This window comes from Mixophyes fleayi, chromosome 3, assembly GCF_038048845.1.
Source record: "Mixophyes fleayi isolate aMixFle1 chromosome 3, aMixFle1.hap1, whole genome shotgun sequence".
Classification (NCBI taxonomy): domain Eukaryota; kingdom Metazoa; phylum Chordata; class Amphibia; order Anura; family Limnodynastidae; genus Mixophyes; species Mixophyes fleayi.
The window spans coordinates 20,811,053-20,831,204 of record NC_134404.1 but is presented as its reverse complement, the minus strand read 5'-3'; the positions used below and the strand labels follow the sequence as shown (position 1 = coordinate 20,831,204).

Genomic DNA, 20,152 nt, shown 5'->3' with positions numbered 1-20,152 from the left:
GGACCCTTATATTTTTGTAGCTCTGGTAAATTGACCACCATTAGAAATACTTCCCATTTGCGCACAGCCTGAGCAGGACACAGGACAAAACGGACTCTAGCATATACTATTTCAAGCACCTGTTATGGCCTATAAATTGATTCGAGCAGCTTCCACTTTTGTATTTGTCTGAGAGGCATGTTGGTGTCAGTAGCTGACAGGGGGTACTGGCACTGAATTGCTGTTTGGAGGCTTCTGGGGTACCTCTTTGGTAAGTTGGCTCTCAATTTAAAAACACATATGTGTGGCCCAAATATATGGGACTCTCATTGTTTAGAGTAGGACCACCCTATTAGCAAAAGCGCCTTGGCGTGGCGGATGGCTTAAACATACATTTGCAAATGTGTGCAACAAAGACTTTTGCATTTTTATCTACAGTAGAAATGGCAGATCTGTTGCTGGCTATAGCAGTGTGCTGGGGGAAAAAATGTTGTGTGTATGTTCCTTGCGGCTCCCCAGAGTACCAGCCGGTCATCTTGAAATGAACTCCGGCGCCAGGAGGGTTAATACCAGGCAGCGAAGGGGTTAATCACCGGCGCTAGGCGCCGCGTGAAACGTTATTACTAAAAATATTTTATTGTAAATAAAAATGTATTTTAAAATGTGCGCTGCAGCGCTGGGAAGGGATACCCAGCGCTGCAGCACTACAGGGAATAAACCCCGGCGAGCATACAAATGTATTGCGGGGAATGTTCAAATAAATTAATGGAAATATCTGTATATAGGCGCCGATAAAGAACCGGCGCCGTTAGTGTAACTGTGTATTAAATGTATATGTGTATTTTAAGTGTAAATGCATAAAGTGTGTATGTGTAAAATAAAAGGCATTTACCCTGTGCTGTGGCAGCCCTGGATCCCCTTCACCCCCCCCCCCCCCCCCCGGCAGCCAACTTCAGTGGCTGCCAGAGAGGCTTAGCAATCAGCCCCCTGGAATGAAATTGGCCCAGGAGGTGCAGCGCCTCCTGGGGGTCCCAGGAAGCTAAGCCCCTAGCTGGAGCTCAAAGAGCTTCAACTAGCGACAGGGCAGGGACTGCTGCCCCGGGATCTGGCTGCTCTTCCCTGGTACTATATTCGTCCAGGAAGCAGAGCCCAGTCCCTGGAAGTCAGTTTAGGTGGGAGATTTAAAAGATAAATAACCACCCTCAGACAGTAAGGCACCTCTCTCTGGCAGCTCATGGATGGGGGGGAGGTTGAGTATACTCGCCCCTGCCACTAGCAGTAATATTAAAAGGTGTTAAACTCTCTGGGTTGTTTTATGTGCAGGCTGCATGAATCAAGCCAGATTGGTTAAAGGGACAGGAAGACGGATTACCTCCTGCTAAGACAAGTCTCCAAATGTGTATAAAAAAAAAGACTCTGTATTCTATTAAAAAAAATTCTTGTTTCTTCTGACATCTTGATCACTGGTACCTTAAACCGGTGTGAACTGTCCTCATCAGGGCACTTGTGCAAATAAACATCACTTGCTTCAAACACCTGCTTGACAACTTCTTCCGTGCTGAAATTCCTGTGACCTACAGATTAGACCCAACTCTAATCCGTTCCCAATTGTTCTGAGGTTTGGACCCAGCTTTCCAGTACCACCTCTCTGCCCGCTACCCAGCAGCTCTGGCCAGTGTGATAAGCCAGGGGGATCCATCCACAGCAACCCTGATCTATAGGAAGAGGTCAGGGGAACCAGCCCAGGTACACCAGCAACGGGGTACCCTAGCAGCGTCAGTTACCCAGAAGGAACGTGGTTCTGGATGCCGGTAAGGAGTCCAGTGGTGGCGGCAGCTTAAGCCCCTCCTACTGCGTTTAGAGGGCGCATTTGGGATAAAGAAAGGAAACGGTGGCAGAGTAAGCCCATCCGGTTCCCAGCAACAACAGACAGGGTGGCATAGGCGGTCCATCCTGTCACACTGCGTCTCTCCTCTAGACTCCTTACATCCTCCCATTCACATATTCAGGACTTTTTTCAGGCTCAAAAACTTTATGGAATTCCCTCCCTTGCACCACAAGACTTTCCTCTAGTCTTCAAACCTTAAAGCTTTCTATGAAAACCCACCTCTTCAGGAAAACTTATAATATTCCTCAACTACCTTCTTGATCTCCCTAGGTTATCCTATTAACACCCTTTACACAGTTCACACAAGACAACAACCCTCTGATCCCAGACCAACATTGCTGTGTGACTGGATCATATAGCATACAAATCACTTTTACCTTGTAATCTGGCTGGACCAAAAAGTATTATGTAAACTTAACCTCATGTATCCAATTCCCTTTGTCCTACAGATTGAAAGCATGTGAGTAGCTCTCTTACCTCTGTGTCTGTTTTACCCCAATTGTACAGCGCTACGGAATTTGCTGGTGCTACATAAATGTTGATGATGGTGATGATGATGGTGATGATGATGATGATGATATACGTATACTTAAATACCCAGCAGAGTAGACATAAAGGTACATGCATGAAGATCCGTTTGGAGGACAGGAATAATAGTTCTGGATCAATGATTTCAGCCAATGTCTATGCATTTTGGAACTGCAAGGAGACAAATAATATAAAAAGAAGATTTTGTTCTCCTGACGAGGGAACTTACAACTCGGAAACATGCAAAGACATTTAAGCAAAAGCTCATAATAGGTCCATTATATCCTGGACTTCTGTTGAGTAGCACAGTCTGGTTGGACCTCAGGATGGAGATCCAGAATTACGGTCTACATAAGAAGCTGCATCTACTACAACACCAGTAAGGAGTGTAACTGATGTACATCTACTTCCAATCCCAGGGGTTCCTCACAAGGAATCGCCCTCTTCCCTTCCGTTATGTAGAATTCCCAAAAGTAGAGAACTAGAGGTCACAGATCTACTGAAGTGCATTACATTATATTGGTAGAAACACACCACTAACCTCCAATATTTATGTGCTTAACCTTTTTTTTAGGCTATCCCTCTGTGCAGGGTATCCGCAAACTAAGAGGTGTTGTGTCTGCTCTCGGACATGGCTTTGGGCCACGTAAAGCTGCACTACCACATAGAAAAATATTTTCCTAAGGCAATCGCCTTCCTAACCTTGGGAATTAACTGGTAAAGCTACCTCTGTGACCGCTCACTTTTCGTTCATACCCCTGTACGCAGCGCCCCTGCCCCCAAATCCATAACACATTCCTGACATTAGGCCACGTTCCCAGGAGTGAGACTGACAGGAGAATTCACAGAGCAAAAAAGGGATGTGTACAGATGGAGAGAAGAAACCATGGCACCAGCATAGAGACTAAACAGTCCTATGACAGATTATATTTGTCTACATCGATCTCCTAAGAATTACATTACACAAATACAAAGAAGAAAATATTTAGCAAAGAAGAAAACATTTAGAGTTAGCCAGGAGTTTATTATGCGACATTAGGAAGCTGGCGATTCAAACCTGTATATGAACAACAGTTTTATGAAGACACCAAGATAAAGAAACCAAAAATGAATGAGCAATGGGGAAAAAAATTGACAAAAAGGGAAGGAAGAAGAGCACAATATCAAAATATAAATATTCCCGGCTAATAATCAGTAACAGCCTAAATTTCACACCAGCTGCTCACAGTAACAAAACTAGGAATCAAATCATCCCCGTGCTGAAGCAGAGAGAGCTTTCTTCACTTCAAGCCGGATTCACACATTATAAAGAGTTGCAGTTGTATCCCGGTTTAATTGCTTGCTTTATGTAGACTGGAAAAAATCAATACTCAAGAAAAATGTAAGACAATTGTAATGTAATTTGCATCTTTGAAGAACAGAGATTTAACGCGCAGCTCGGTCTTCCTGCCTGTCCAATGCATCCTTGGCCTGAAATAAAGTGTTGTAGTGATTTCTTACTCACAACTGGAATTCAGATGCCCCACTTGAACCGAACATTTTATATAGGTTACCTAGAAGACTGTCAGTCAAGTTTCTGCATTACTTGAGTCATGCGAGACAGAGAAGCTCCACCTTGCTAAGCAATTTGTTTTTCTATTGTTTGTTTTTTTTAAAAAAAACAAACATCATTGAGAACATAGGACAGATAATGTTGGACCCATTCAATTCAAAAGAATCTCGTCAGGTATTTAAAAGTATATTTTTCTATGAAACATAGCCCTTAATAAATAATATTGGGCATATTGCCCAAGCCTAGGTCCACAGGAGCTGTTCTCTCTCTAAAACAGGGGTCAGGGAACTTCTTTACCTTTAACCCCCAAATATATTTAGATACGCCGACGTTACCCCCTTGGTTTGAAAGGAAGGAAATCATATATTATTAATTATTGGAATTCAAAATTTTATTGAATCTATTCAAAATTTATTTGAAAGCTTCAACTTCAAAACTTCAGGTTTTGGAGAAATTATGTTGCTTCATTTTTGATACGAGAGCATCAATATTGGGGCATTTTGATGTCAGAGCAATTTGGATGCAGTCTTCAGCGTCCAATCGATTTCTTGGCTTTGTTTTTATGTTCGTTAGAGTGGAAAATCCTTGTTCACAAAGGTAGGTTGTTGCAAAATGCAGCAACATTTTGACTTCCTCCTCATGTGCAATTTTGATGCCTTTGCAGCCGTTGACATCCAAAAATATGACAGATCTGCTTTGTTTTCAAATGCAATACGTGCTTCATTATTGCATCGAAGCTCAAGAAGTGCCTCTACCAACCCTTGAGGCTCTTCTGGTACAACAGCAATTTCACATTTAAAGGGGTCTACAATCCAACTGACAGCATGTGAATCGGCAGCATCACCCCCAGGAATTTCATTTTTACCCCATTTGGGGAAATTTACCCCTGTTCCCTGACCACTGATCTACAGAATAATGCTTACTAGTGTTTTTATCACATGAGGGACATCTAGGAAGAAACGTGACTGTTTTAAGGAAAAAGATCATGACATTTTAAAGTTTTAATATGCACTGTAGTTAGGGAAAGCATTTAGATGGTATCACTCCCAATTAGTTACAGACGAATCATTACTAACTACACAGCATGGCAAAGCACAAATAGGAGAACATAATTAACCCCAGATAACATGAACTCAGCGTAGACAAATGGAATCCAGGAGGAGATAAACGGCTGGGAAGGTGGCCTGATTACCCTCCTCCCATATAAGAGCAATGACTGTACAAGAGCTAAATAACAAGGTGAGACAGCAACACAAAACCGGTCCATAATGAATGGAGTATTGCAGTAATAAGGTATTACATATCTTCACTTGGTACAGTGTCCCTGTATTCTAAGTGCAGAGACCATTGTTTTATTATTTACTTTCAGAGGATCTTAAAGGAACACTCAGTAAAATTAAACGTTTGGAATGTAATCCAGATAATGGAGCTTTTCCTTGGTCCTCCTATTACTGCTGGAATTGGCAAACTTCACATTCACGAGTGCTGTCCAGGGGTAAATCCTATGATGGCACAATAGGCAGTGCCACCCTTAGGCACAGGACAATGGGCTCCAGGTAGAACAGGAGGTAGGGCAGGTTTTTCTCACTGCCAAAACCAGGAACAGTTTGAAGGAAAGTATTTAGGATATTAATTTGAGCAAGAAAACTAGTATATATAAAGAGGAATTGTCCGATGTATTCCCAGTTACTAACCCACATAGTGTAGAAAGTAAATGATTAAGTGCAGATTTAGCAGGCATGGAGGCGACCAGAATGCAATCCAAGTGGGTTATGGATCTTATCCAATGTCCTCATTACTGCTGGATTCAGCACAGTCACATGTGACTATTCTTATGGAGGAAAACTGAGCAACGTGATTATATTTTAACCAGTGCTGTTATACGGGGATGTAAAGGTTTACACCAGTGGTGGTCATCAGTGTATTCTAGGGCTTCAACACATGGTTCTTGGACACTGTACGTCCTCACTATAGAGTGCTTTCATCTTCAAGTGTTCACATACCCCAAACAGGAGGTCATCCTAAACCTGATAGAGATCACATCACCATCCAATCACACACTAACCTGCTACATAGACTGTGTGACTGCGCTCACTGTGTGACATCACCATCCAATCACACACTAACCTGCTACATAGACTGTGTGACATCACCATCCAATCACACACTAACCTGCTACATAGACTGTGTGACTGCGCTCACTGTGTGACATCACCATCCAATCACACACTAACCTGCTACATAGACTGTGTGACTGCGCTCACTGTGTGACATCACCATCCAATCACACACTAACCTGCTACATAGACTGTGTGACTGCGCTCACTGTGTGACATCACCATCCAATCACACACTAACCTGCTACATAGACTGTGTGACTGCGCTGTGACATCACCATCCAATCACACACTAACCTGCTACATAGACTGTGTGACTGCGCTCACTGTGTGACATCACCATCCTGCTACATAGACTGTGTGACTGCGCTCACTGTGTGACATCACCACCCAATCACACACTAACCTGCTACATAGACTGTGTGACATGTGTACATCGGTATCAACAATTGCAGCTTGCTTTTGGTAGTATAACTTAATGTTTATTTTATTTCCAAAGTGCCTTAGAAACCAGGACTATGCACTAAGATGGTTGGCCAAGCTTTAGCGGAATTGCTGGTCAGGTGGAGTTTGGAAAAATAGGAAACTAACAAGGATTGACACTGGGAGGATACCACAGTAATCTGTATTTATCAGTATTTATGCCCTCTGTTCCTTGTGATACAAAGACACTGGTTGGGACCCCTTATCCCCAGACGTATGAACAGAATCCAGTAGATAACAAGAGAAAGGATGGTAAGAAATGACCAGGAGATTTAAGGGTCAGTAAAGCAGGTTACTTATTTAACTGGTCTACAGAAAAACCATTAAATCATCACTTTAAAAAAAGAAAACAAAATATAAATATTACAGTCCTGGTAATCACACAGTAAACTGCACATACTGCTAGTGTGGTACTTCTCATTGTGATTGGCAGCCGTACGGGGCACATGGAGTGTAAATGAATACTCACTTGTATACAGGTCTCCACCTAATAAGCAGAGGGATTGCCAAGTAACAATCTAAATAAGCCACCCAGGGAGAAAATGAAAGTGTGTATACAGTGCCCATGCAAACACAACTTAATCACAGTACATTTGTGTAAACAGTGTTGAAAGGTTCTTGTTTTACAGACATCCAGCAAGCCCAAGGCCCGACATGTTTTATATTTGTGTAAATCAAATCCAGTCATTAAAATATATTTATTACGTCCCCGCAGATTGATCTTATGGGTACTAAGGCTTCATCATCCTCTATTAATGAATAACACAGGAGACTGTGACTGTATATACAATATACACAGGGATCCCTTTATCTGCTGATCATGCTAAAGTCAGTGCGGTGTCAGACAGCAATCTGGGGACTCATTTGTTGAGGTCAAAATCAGGTTATGGGAAATGATGGTTCTATTCAAGGCGCTCTGTGGCCATTGAAGTTACAGACAGTGGACAGTAGTATAAAAACACAAAGTGATCTTCCCAACACTTCTATTGGCCAGTCTCACCCTAATTCCCATTCTTTAAAATACACATCTCCTTATACAGGTTCTCCCACACTCACTGCCCAAGAGTCCCGAGCCCAAGAGTCCCGAGCCCAAGAGTCCCGAGCCCATTCTATTATATGTCACCTTCCTGTGTTTCACAAGCTTGTGCTGTAATAAGGGAGCACTGTATGACCCAGCATAAACAACAAAAACAAACAACAAGTACGTGCACATGCCATCATCACCTCAGAGCACTGCCGTCTGCAGATGGCCGCATATCAGTAGTTTCATAGGTGAGGTGGCACCATGCCAATGGAGACGGAGCTTAGGCACCCGATCCAAGAGGGTGAACGCGGCTCTCTGATGGTAGACTTTCCGTTATCTTCTATCCTCAGAAAAAGTCTGTACCAAATGAAAACAAATGAAAAACATTCATATTTGGAATTTTAATACATCAAATATTGTTATTATACTGATGTGATGAAGTAATGAGGATCAATATCAGATGCTGCACTGCTGAATGCTGTTACATATGTGACATTAGGGGATGACGTTAGGGAGGGGGGAGAGGAAGTGCGTTATAGACTTGCAGGTACGTGAGCAGTGTGAGCTGCAAATTCATCCATCAGGTAAGTTATCGCTGGGCTGAGATATCCAGTTTGTGTAGAAACATCATTTCTAATCCTGACTACCACAATTCTAGAATAGTTAAAGCAAAACAATACTGGTACCATGGTCTCCAGGTTTTGTGAAAGATTTTAAAGTGGTCCTTAAGTAAACTGAAATATATTCCAGTGTACGTTCTACAAACGGACACATTTATACATTTCCGCTCTTGGCTATTTGAAGTGCTACATATATGTAAAATTAATTTACAGAGGGTGTGCCGATGGATTTTATGGGACTGCATAACACAGTTTCCCAAACTCAGTCCTCTGGGACCCCTAACAGCGCAGGCTTTCCAGGTGTCAAGTGTAATAATTATACCACCTGTGGATCTGTTACAATGTATCAGTCAGTAATGATTACACCTGTGCCCCAGCAAGGAGATATAGAAAACATGCACTGTTAGGGGTCCCCGAGGATTGTGGGTTACACGAACGTTGGTTAATTGTTCCGTTAGACCAAGAAAGCTATTCCGAAAGTTTCTCCAACACGTTAGATGACTGAGGAGAGATCATGCAGTTTAGGGGAGACAATATACCATCTAGTGCGTATTTTGAAGGCATTTTCTTTTATAGACACATTCATTGAAGATTTAGCTATGAGCTGTTTGATACACAGCCATCAGTCTTGAAACTGTCATTCCTTCTGCTGAATATGTAGGTACATGCACGGCGTAGTTTAGTAGACTGTGTTCGACTGAAACCTTTGATTTGTGAACATTGAAATTGAAGAGAATGCTTTACACCATAATCCTCACAAAAGATTTTGGATTTCTACCAGATCCCGAGGGGAGGAACACTTAATTGATATTTTCCAATGTGGAAAAAAATGGGGGTCTCCATATCGGATAGAGAGGAGTGCTCTGTAAGTTTTAAGTGTTTATTAAAATTATCCCAAAGCTCCAAGGTTAAACCGGTTTTCTTTTTTCACATTCCAAATGAACTTGCCACATAATGCATGCAGAATATTTAGCAGAATATGTTCCTTTCTGTGTTTTTAATAAGGGCCGGTTCACAGCGGCACATGTCCCCGGATGGTTTGTCTTACACTCCTTACATACAGCACTGATTGAATGAAATGCACCATTTTTGGGCCTTTGCTGTCCATTTTTACATACACCTGTCTCAGCAGAAACAGGACCGAAGCTCTACTTGCATTTGTCCGTTTGCCAGGCATTAGGAGCATAGCCGCAGGTAAGTGCTCCCAGCAGAACAAACTTTAATAGCCGGTGCATCACTGTACAGACAATGCTCACACATCATCAGTAAGTCCAGTACATAAAGTGTGCTTCTGTAACAGAATATAATGTGTATGACAGACAAGAGCATTTGAAGCATACGCAGGAGATTGCAGCTTCATTTGTGCCAATACGTGTAACAAAATATCAGATTCAGGAAATGAAAGTGAACATAACATTCTAAATGATCGTGCTTATTGCCTCACCATCAGAGAAGTTACACAAGATAGTTCAGAGGCAACTTAAATAAACCCAGTGAGCCAAGAGTGGGGGTACAGTCAACCCCCCTCAAAAAGGTAGATGCCAAAAAAAAAAAAGAATAGCAGGAGTGCACTACAGGGAAACGGAGTCAGGGAGGGGAGAATAGATTTGGAATAAAGATTAGTCAGACTTGGCTGAAATGCTGCATCTCAGAAAAACGAGACGGGGAAGGATCTCATAGGTATAAAGATTGATGTCAATAGGGCTGTCTGAGATAGCAGCTAATTGAAAAACAAGGCAACGGGACTTCAAGAAAGCCTGGAGGAGGGGAGAGGAATCTACAGACAAGGCTGACATTTAGATGTTAAACCTTTTGTACGGATTTCTGCACCAGGAACATAGAGGTTAAATGCTACACAGGAGAGGGCATTCTGCATCCTTTTGGGTGGATAAAACAATGAAGAACATAGATGCCAATCATCCAAAAGCCAGACTATAAAACTAATTGTATATTTACTTACAACAAACTGAAGGGGTTTAGGAATTACAGCTACCTGGCTCTTTCACTTTATACAGCCTAGTTCAGTATCAGGTGGACCATATTATTCGGATATAGCCATACAAATAAAAATCTCCACAGTCCACTATCTATTCATCCGAAGTCTCTATAGCAGCTTAATGAGGAGGCGAGTAACCATGCCCTGCCAGTTTTTATGGAACCAGTAGTCACAGTAACTCGCATGAGGTTGGATCCCTTATAGATAACTTATAGTATACATTTATTATAATTAATGGTGCAGTGCACTAATTTATACCATTGCAGATGTACTCATTTTTGACATTGTGTTGAATTTTTGCACTGGACGTGTTATATATACCATGTTGGAAGAAATTATTTTTTTGAAACTTTTCTAAAGGAAGCCTCATGCTAATTAGTAGAGATGAGCGGGGGTTTGGATTCCGCTAATCCGAGCCCACCCGAAGAGTGCGGATCCGAACGGGATCCGAGTAGTGTTCGGATATTTCCGGCGGGAAAAAAATTGAAAACGAGGCTCTGTCGTCCAAGTCTCGCGTCGAATCTCGCGAGGGGTGGGAGGGAGGGCCCAGAACAATTCCATCTTGTACCTCTTTTTTTGGCATTATGTGCTCAAGCTACCTCGGTGCAACCTTTTGGCCTAAAAACAATATTGTGAGGTGTTCAGAATAGACTGGAAATTAGTGGAAATGATTGTTATTGAGGTTAATAATAGCGTAGGAGTGAAAAAAAACCCCACAAAACTGGTTTTTAGCACTTTTTATGCTTTTTTAAGAATAAATCAGAACCAAAACCCAAAACACTAAAAGTGGCCCGTGCACACCCTTACTAATTAGACCCTTTTCATCTGTGAGTGACCAACACTTTTTAGCCTTAATACACAGCAGGGGGTTGTTACCCGTTACCCTGTTTTGTTAAAAAGATAAGACACACTACATGAACAATGTAAACAGCAAGTCATTTGGGAAGTCACAGATTGATGTAAATTTTGTTAAAGTGTAAAATTGCATTATCTCAAGTCTAGAGACTGCATTACCTCCTGATGGTAAACACTGAATGTAATATCTCGGACTTTGTGGTGTCAACCGGGATTGGTTAAAGGATCAGGATTCTGGATTACCTCCTGCCAGGTTGTGTCTCTAAAACTGTATAAAGAGGGCCCTGTTTGACCATGTTTTGTAGTATTATAGCATCTGAGCTTCTGAAGATCATTAGTACTTCAAACTAGCGTGTAAAAGTCCTTGTCAGGACTATTGAGCAATAAAACATCACTGCTTGAAGATTTGGCCTGAGACTATTACCTGCTGTGTATCCTGTGACCAACCAATACGAGTTTACGCTCTAATCCGTTCCCCAGCTGTCTTGTGTTGAACCCAGGGTCTCTGTCAACGTTCTGCCCGCTACCCAGCAGTCCTGTTCCATAGTAAGCAGTCAGGAGGTACCAGTCAGAAGATAAACCGTGCAGGAAGATCATCCCTCTGTTCCTCCTGCTCGCCTACAGTCCGGGTGGTGAAGTAAGCCCATCCAGTCACACCACCAAAATGCTAAGAATTTTAAATCCACGAAAACTATCAGTCTATGGATTGCCTACACCTGCTATCGAAAATCCTTCTTAAAACACTGAATCAATAAAACTTGTTTGGTACTCTTCATGTAGCATTAGTTTACCTTCCCACCAACCATATATAGTGGACATTGACAATAAAGCATTCTGTGTTACTATACTAGTTTTTTTCTTCACCCTGTTATTTATGATTCTGGACTACCATGGCAACCACAGTCACATGGCACTTGATGCAGTAAGCTAAGGGGGCTTGGAAAGCCCCTCTGAGCTCTGTCTGCACTGTGACATCACCCTTCTCCCCCCTCTGTCATCACATGACATGATGATAGCTGTGTGCCTGTGTCTGTCTTGTAGACTGAAGGCCTGGCAGCCATTTTTGTTTGCCAACTGGAGAGTTTTTGAAAAGGGGATAGTGATCTGTAGGCAGATAGCTATGAAATATGATTATTAGATGCACATTTAAATGGTAATTAACTTGCTATTTAAAGAATAAACAAATTGAATCTTCTATGTGGAATTGCTGCTTTAAATAACAGTCTTTTGAATACACTACACAAACTCCAGAAGTTCACTACCAGAAAGAGACCATAGGGGAATAAGTTGGTGTTGGACAGTTAGGTCAAACGCATCAAAATACAATATTATTCTGTGATGTCTCTTTAAAATAAACTCAAATGTTGTATAAATCCAGCTGACAGGCGCAGAGGACAGAGGGAAATAAGACAATCTGTGTACTAATAGATCCGTTGTGCCAAGTGCTGCGCCTTTAAACACTGCTAAGACTGCAAATAATTCAGAAATGGAAAGGCAACAATCTGTCAGCTCCCATTATGAGGATTGCAGCACAAGGAGCTGTCTGAACAAAAGCCACTCGCTCAGATATTGCACAGAACAAAGCCCCATGTTTAATGTAATCAAAGACTCTACTGCAGCCGTACGGGAACAGCTTGAGTCAATAACCCAACTCCAGCAAAGGAGAAGAAAAAATATAGCATAGTAATTTAAAGCGAAGTTACAAAATAATCAGTTGTCAGAGCAAAGATTTCACCTTGGATTCTCCAGAAGGAGCCTGCTCTATTATTCTATATGTCAGATGTATAGTAATCTCCTGTAATATATATAATATATACCTGACTGCTCTATTATTCTATATATCAGATGTATAGTAATCTCCTGTAATATATATAATATATACCTGGCCGCTCTGTATTATTCTATATAGCAGATGTATAGTAATCTCCTGTAATATATATAATATATACCTGGCAGCTCTGTATTATTCTATATATCAGATGTATAATAATCTCCTGTAATATATATATTATATACCTGACCACTCAGTATTATTTTATATCAGATGTGCACTAATCTCCTGTAAAATATATAATATATATGATATACCTTACTGCTCTGTATTATTTTATATATCAGATGTACAGGGTGATTCAAAAGTCGCAGTACACCCTTTTATTTCAAAAACTCTACAGGAAATTGGGAAACCTGAATACTCCAGTAAGGTATGGGTGACGTGGTCTATCTTTTACGGTATGTACCAAACATGGGCGCCATCTTGAAATCGGCCAATCGGCCCAATTCCTGTAGAGTTTTTGAAATAAAAGGGTGTACTGCGACTTTTGAATCACCCTGTATAGTAATTTCCTGTAATATATATAATATATACCTGGCCGCTCTGTATTATTCTATATAGCAGATGTATAGTAATTTCCTGTAATATATATAATATATAGCTGACTGCTCTGTATTATTCTATATAGCAGATGTATAGTAATCTCCTGTAATAGATATAATATATAGCTGACTGCTCTGTATTCTATATACCAGATGTACAATTATATACCCGAATGCTCGGTATATATATAATATACATACATATATATATATATATATATATATACACACACACACACACACATTTGGCAGACCCTCCGCCTGTAGACATTATAAGGTATTGCCGCCTTAAAACCGCCAATCTAACTCCGCCCACTGTAAGTGCCGAGAATCCAAGTGGCCGTGTTTTGTAAAGTCGCAGCTTATATTAGCCGTGTATCAGGCGTGTCGGACATAGTGTGTTTGTGGTACGTCTGTATTTCCTCCCTTAGGCCAGTATAACTATTGTCGAATTCTAGTAATCAGATCATATTTCTTCTTCATTCTGGTGTTCAGTGGTTTCAGTTTTCTAAGTGACTTTGGCATCAGAATTCATTCCACAATCAGACGGGGTAGTTGGAGTACCTCAGAAACTGCTGATCTCCTGGGATTTTCACCCAGAACAGTCTCTAGAGTATACAGCAAATGGTACGTAAAACAAAACATCCAGCGAGTGTCAGTTCTGTGGGTTAAAACTCATTGTTAATGAGGCGAGAAGAGAATGGCCAGACAGGGTCAAGCTGAGAGAAGACCACACGGCAATCTTCTTCTAAGAACAGGAAACGGAGCTTACAGCGGGCAAAGGCTCACCAAAACTGGATAGTTGGAAGATTGAGAAAACATTCCCCGTCTGAAATCTGCTGGAACATGCAGATAGTAGGGTCAGAACAGGTGTAAACAACATGGATCCATCCTGCCTGGTATCAACAGTGCAGGTTGGTGGTGGTGTAATGGTATTGTTAAAATGCCACAGCCTACCTGAGTATTTTTGCTGTCCACGTGCATCCCTTGATGTCACAGTCTACCCATCTTGTAATGGATACTTCTAGCAGGATAAAACACCAAGTCACAAAGCACACACCCTCTCAAGCTGGTTCCACAAACATGACAATGAGTTTAGTGTACTCCAATGTCCTCCACAGTCCCCAGATCTCAATCCAATACAGCACCTTTGGGATGTGGTGATCCGGGAGATTGGGAGATTTACAGCATGCATCTGCAGCAACGGCTTAACCCTATTATGTCACCATGGAACAGGAGCCACAGAGGATTCCTGCTGTTCTGGGGGCAAAGGGTGGTCCTACCCAGTACTGGAAAGGTGCGTCTAATAAAAGGGGCCACTGAGTGTGTATATAATATACTTTGTGGCTGGATCACTTATAACTTCTGGTATAAATTTATTTAAAGGAAATAACACAGGGCACTAATTTATATAATTGCCCATGGCCTTATTTTTTATATTATGTATATTTTGGTAAGGGAAATATTTAATTTCTGAGACCAGGGGAATTTGTTTCTTGTTTAACCTTGCTAGAGGAGATGCATTATTTCTGGATGTATATGTCTGATACAATGAGCCTTTGTTTAGAAAGTCTTTAGTGTATTGTGATTTGGGGAATTGACTTGTTTTGGGTTTGTACCCTTCTTTGGAAATGTGTATTCTGCAACTGTCTGAAGAAAGTATTCATGTCAATTAGACCCTTTGACTTGCTAGTAGATCTCCTGCATCTGAAATAAGATGCAGGAAATCACAGCAAGGTTTTTAAGATATCACAGATAAGTGTAAATATTGTTAGCTTTGAATTGCATGTAAATCCATGTTTGGATAAACAGGTTACACCCCGATTCTGAAAATAGATCAGACCTCGAGGGGGCTGGCTTACCCAGTGAGGCGGTGTTCAAATGTTGTGAGGAAACGGGGTGCTACTGGACTGAGAACTTTGTATTCATCACCCGTTTCTCATGGTTTAATGTACTTTTTAATCCTTGGCCCAGTCTAAGTATATAGCATCGGTGTATTCTGTGTAGTATTATTTCAAATTATTAGGAACATTTTGCTCTTGCTATTACCTGCAATATTGTATGTAGTATAAATACAAAGAATATTGCCATACTGTGTGAAAATAACAGAACAAAAGCATGACAAAGTCATTTTGCATGTGTTAGCTAATGTAATTACCATTTGTCTCAAATGTCTATTGCATGAGGTGCAGCTGAGATTTGGTTTGTAATCAGAACAATGTCTGAGTTAACTAGTTGGCAGCCCATGTTAATTAGCTAGGTCAACAGGTAATTTGAGAGGTAATAAGGTTAGAACTTCTAAATGATATGCATTGTGCCTCCACAGTAATATACTGGCTGAAATAACATGGGGAAATGTATAAATATGTATCAATATAAATGTTTTGTATCAAAATGTATCACAGACTTATATTGTGTAACACTGCTGATACAATGTGTCAAAAGTCGTATTGTTTCATGTAAGCGTGCAGTGTCATTCCTTGATGTAATATTGTAACCCAATGTGTAGTGTATCCAGCCAAAACAGCTAATTGAGTCAAGCCATTCCATTGTATAATCAACATCACAGGGACAGTATGTCTAGCGGCTAAAGTGTTGACTTGGAGACCCCTTCTGAAAGGGGGAGGTTTGAGACATCTGACCCTACTTCTTGTGTATACAGTGAATATAGGTAGAGGAGAATGCCAGGGGAGCTAGTCTAGTTTGGAGGATCCTGGTGTACAAGACATCAGCGAAAAAAACTCTGGGCCAGGCATAGTGGTGCCACTGGAGGAAACCCTACCAGGACAGGGTCGGTGTGAGCCAGTATCCCAGGCTGGGCGACACCATAACTGTTTTGCTAATCGGTAGTGGTAATATTGCGGGAGGATAAGACTCTGAAAGAGACAGAGATTATTACTTTGGAGTGCTGACTGCACGAGGCTAGATACATGCTACAATTTACCTTGTAACTTGTGAACGTCTTGTGCTGTCATAATAAAGTCTTTTTCTCGTCTACCCGAGTGAGTTGAATCGCACAGAGGGTAACTGCCATCCCAGCTAAGGGTGGTATCCTCACAAATGTGTATAAAACCAGCACTGTTTTGCATTAAAAGTTGTTCTTCTTATTTCATCTGACCTGATCACTGGTACCTTTAACCAGTGCAAGAGCAAATAAACATCACTTGCTTAAAAGACCTGCTTGAAAATATCTTCCATGCTGAAAATCCTGTGACCTACAGAATAGACCCTAAATCGAATCCGTTCTCCGGCTTTTCTGAGGTTGGACCCAGCTTTTCTAGTACCACCGCTCTGCCTGCTACCCTGCATCTCTGGTCAGTGTGGTAGGCCAGGGCGGATCCATCCACAGCAACCTTGATCCATAGTAAGAGGTCAGGGGTACCAGCCCTGGTACGCCAGTAACGGGGTACACTCGCAGCGTCAGATACCCAGAAGAAACCCGGTACTGGATGCTGGTAAGGCGTCCAGTGGTGGCAGCATTTATAAACCCCTCCTACTGCAGCAAGAGAGCGTATTTGGGATAACGAAAGGGAACGGTGGAAAAGTAAGCCCAGCCGGTTCCCATTAACAACAGACAGACTGGCATAGGCGGTCCATCTTGTCACACACTTTTATTCCGGATTTGTGTTAGAATGTGATTTTAAATTTCAGAATCAGTTATTTTCAGTTATGCAGTACTCCAATCATGGGGACAATACTTGGAATTCACATAACTCCTAAGTTAAATTGTACACACCTTACCGTCAGCAATCCTGAATTTAGATGCAGGATTAAGTATCTATCATTCACGTCACAGCATTGCAAGCACAGCAGATGCTAGGAGTTGAACTCTCAAGCAGTATATAAACCTGCTCTGCCTGTCATTCCTGCCAGGGTATCAGTTTTGCTGTTCTTAGCTCCCGAGTAGGTTATGCTAATTACTTCCTGATTCCTAATTATTGGCCTGACTTGTTGCTGCCTTTGTCATACTTGGATCCTGACTTTGTACTGCACTGACAGACCGGACTTAACATGTAGCTTTTACTGACTTTCCCACTGTTTACGGATTCTGTTTGTATAAACTTGCATCCTGCTGACCTCGGCTAGTCTGACTTTTCTGCCTTTAGAGCTTCATACCTGTAGTGCCCCCGCTGACCACGCTTAGGGCCAGTTTGGCGGACCACAACCTATTCGCAGACAAATCATTGAAACCGCAACTTTATATACAAATTCAAGAGCAGATTTTTTTCATATATTATCCTGGATATTACTATGTGACCAAGTTTGACTTATCACACGTTTATTAAACGATATATACATTATGCCAGCTATCATCTTAAAGCATGTACCATATACCCAGTGTGTTAATAAAAAAACAATTTCAGTGACAGATAAGTGTGGAGAAACAATTTAAAGTACATAAGTTTGAAGAGCGTGGTTACCCTAAACACATCTAACAAAAAAACAGTATGGAAATAGTTAGGGCCCTTAAATGACCCTTGTGGCTTTTAATAAAGTAGCATCAGGAAACCTTAAACCCTTGTTTTATCTTTTTATTGCCTTTCTGCACATATGATTAAATTCTTAAGCAGCACTGGAATATTTTGAAATGACAGCCAGTCTTACGTGACTATTAGGCAGAGTACAACAATTTTGCCCAATCAGCAGTTGATTCATGTGTACACACTATACACATTTACCCTTAGATCTGTGCTCTTCTGTCATAACCATCGGCTGAAAAGATGGTGACTCTACACACTCCATAGATCTATGGACACTGCCGGTCCGGAGTGCACACACACTGCAGGATTAGGACGACATTGTTCCATCGTTGAATGAGGTTTTTAGTTCAGTTTGAAAATCAAATGAAACGATACAATGGGCTTTGGAATGATAATCGTTCATCGCTGCAGCGAACACACTAATGTGATATCGGGCCGAATAGTCGTTTATCATTTGATTGGCCCGTTATTCGGCTGAAAATACTGTAATGTGTACCCAGCCTTAGAGACAGACCAAATACAATCTCCAGAAAGGCTAAGGTTTTTAACAATTATTTGTCATAAAATCGTTTAGACAATGAAAAGGGTAATCCCAAAATACCTGGTTTGCTAAAACTGACATTATCCAGGTCTCCAATTTACGGTATGTAAATTTGGTCGCAAGGTAACGAGAATTCTGTGTAATTTTGATAACGGACAATTTGAGGATATACAAACTGTCAAACGTTTTCTGTTATATATATATTTGTTAAACTGTGGCTGGGGGGAAACATTAATCAGAATCATAAACACACTCAAGATAATAAAACAGGAACATGGACGTAATATTCATAACAAAGTACATAGTCATAGTGTTCACAGACATATACAAAATATCCTGCTTCTAACCCCCAGTGTCTTAAACTGAATGTCATAGAACATAGAGAGAGAGAATGAAAAGGGTCATAGGCTAATATGATCTCAAAGAGAACCATATTAGGTCTTCATACGTATCACCTTCTGCCCAGAAGGTTACGGTTTATGCCACCTGGATTTTAATTAGTTAATATACCTTAAAAAAAAAAAACAAAAAAAAACCCAGGTCATACCATATTATATTCGTTTTATACATCTTTAAAAATATTACATTTTGTTCCTTAGTTGATTTTTTATTCCATTTTTAAGATGTATTCACAACTGATTTATGTCTTAAGTCCTTTTGAAAAAGGTCTATATGAATATTCTCTTATTTAATGAGATCTCAGTCTTTGCAATGTAGTTACACCTGTTCTCTATGTAAAATGCTTTTATCCATTAATCAATATCATTTATATACCTTTTTAAGTTTACTGTAAAATGTCTCTTTATTAATCCACTAACGTATTAACGTGGCTTCAAGCTTTTAATTGTTGGAAATTAGTATTCTTTATGGAAATTCTATTGTCTCCTAATAGATTGGTAGAGCATAGACCAGTAAAGGCCAACAGGCAACCCTAGCGATGAATGCAGCCCCCCAGAGCCGCACCGCGTGGCCCCCAGAGCCTCACCCAGCGGCCCCCAGAGCCTCATCCTGCGGCCCCAGGCTTCTTCCTGCTTTACGATCAGACGTGTTTGTTATAGTGTGTAACACTTGTGTAAAATACCTGCTGATCATTACACATGGAAGCCTCTTTCTTTCATTAAATGTATGGTTTTACCTTATTACCAAGATTAAGGTTAACGTGCAGTCTTTCTGAACGTTAGAGGGCCGCTCCTATGAAGTATATCAAGTTGTCTATCGCTGTTGAAGACGCTACACTATACAGGATCCTACCTCCACACATCAGACTATTCCCTTGTTTTCGTGATGAGTGTGTTGGGCCGTGGTCTGATAAGAGGCCCCGGAACATGAAGTGGTGGATACTGAAATCAGGCTTGGAATATCCGTGGTTGATTTGTTGATACATGCAAGGACGATTGCACATAGAAATCCTTGTTACCTTTTGGGGGCAAGATGAACTAACAGTATTAATTCCACTGTTCTTTCATTCTTTGTCTCAAGGAGACTATTTCTAATTAGACATTATCACACCATTGTGTTCCTCCTCCATCTACATATTTCTGGGCTGAGCACTCACACAACCAAAAGTTGGCTAAAACCAAATTGCCTATTCCACAAGAAGAGCATATACCAACCATCAAAGCACCGTGGTGGAAATGTAATGATTTGGGGTTGTTTTGTAGCCAAAGGGTTGGGATACCCCCAGTCACTGCACCCACCATAAACTCTTTATA

General features: G+C 41.0%; 1 protein-coding gene across 4 annotated transcripts in view; it reads right to left on the bottom strand.

The window, feature by feature from the left end:
- Positions 1-20,152, bottom strand: part of HMBOX1 (homeobox containing 1) — a 78,052-nt gene that overhangs the window by 33,694 nt on the left and 24,206 nt on the right. For all 4 annotated transcript variants that reach the window (XM_075201195.1, XM_075201192.1, XM_075201193.1 and 1 more), the window contains exon 2: positions 7,772-7,928. In XM_075201195.1, the coding sequence (XP_075057296.1) occupies positions 7,772-7,803 (32 nt within the window). In that variant the 5' untranslated portion in view covers positions 7,804-7,928. The remainder of the gene's footprint in view (positions 1-7,771; positions 7,929-20,152) is intronic.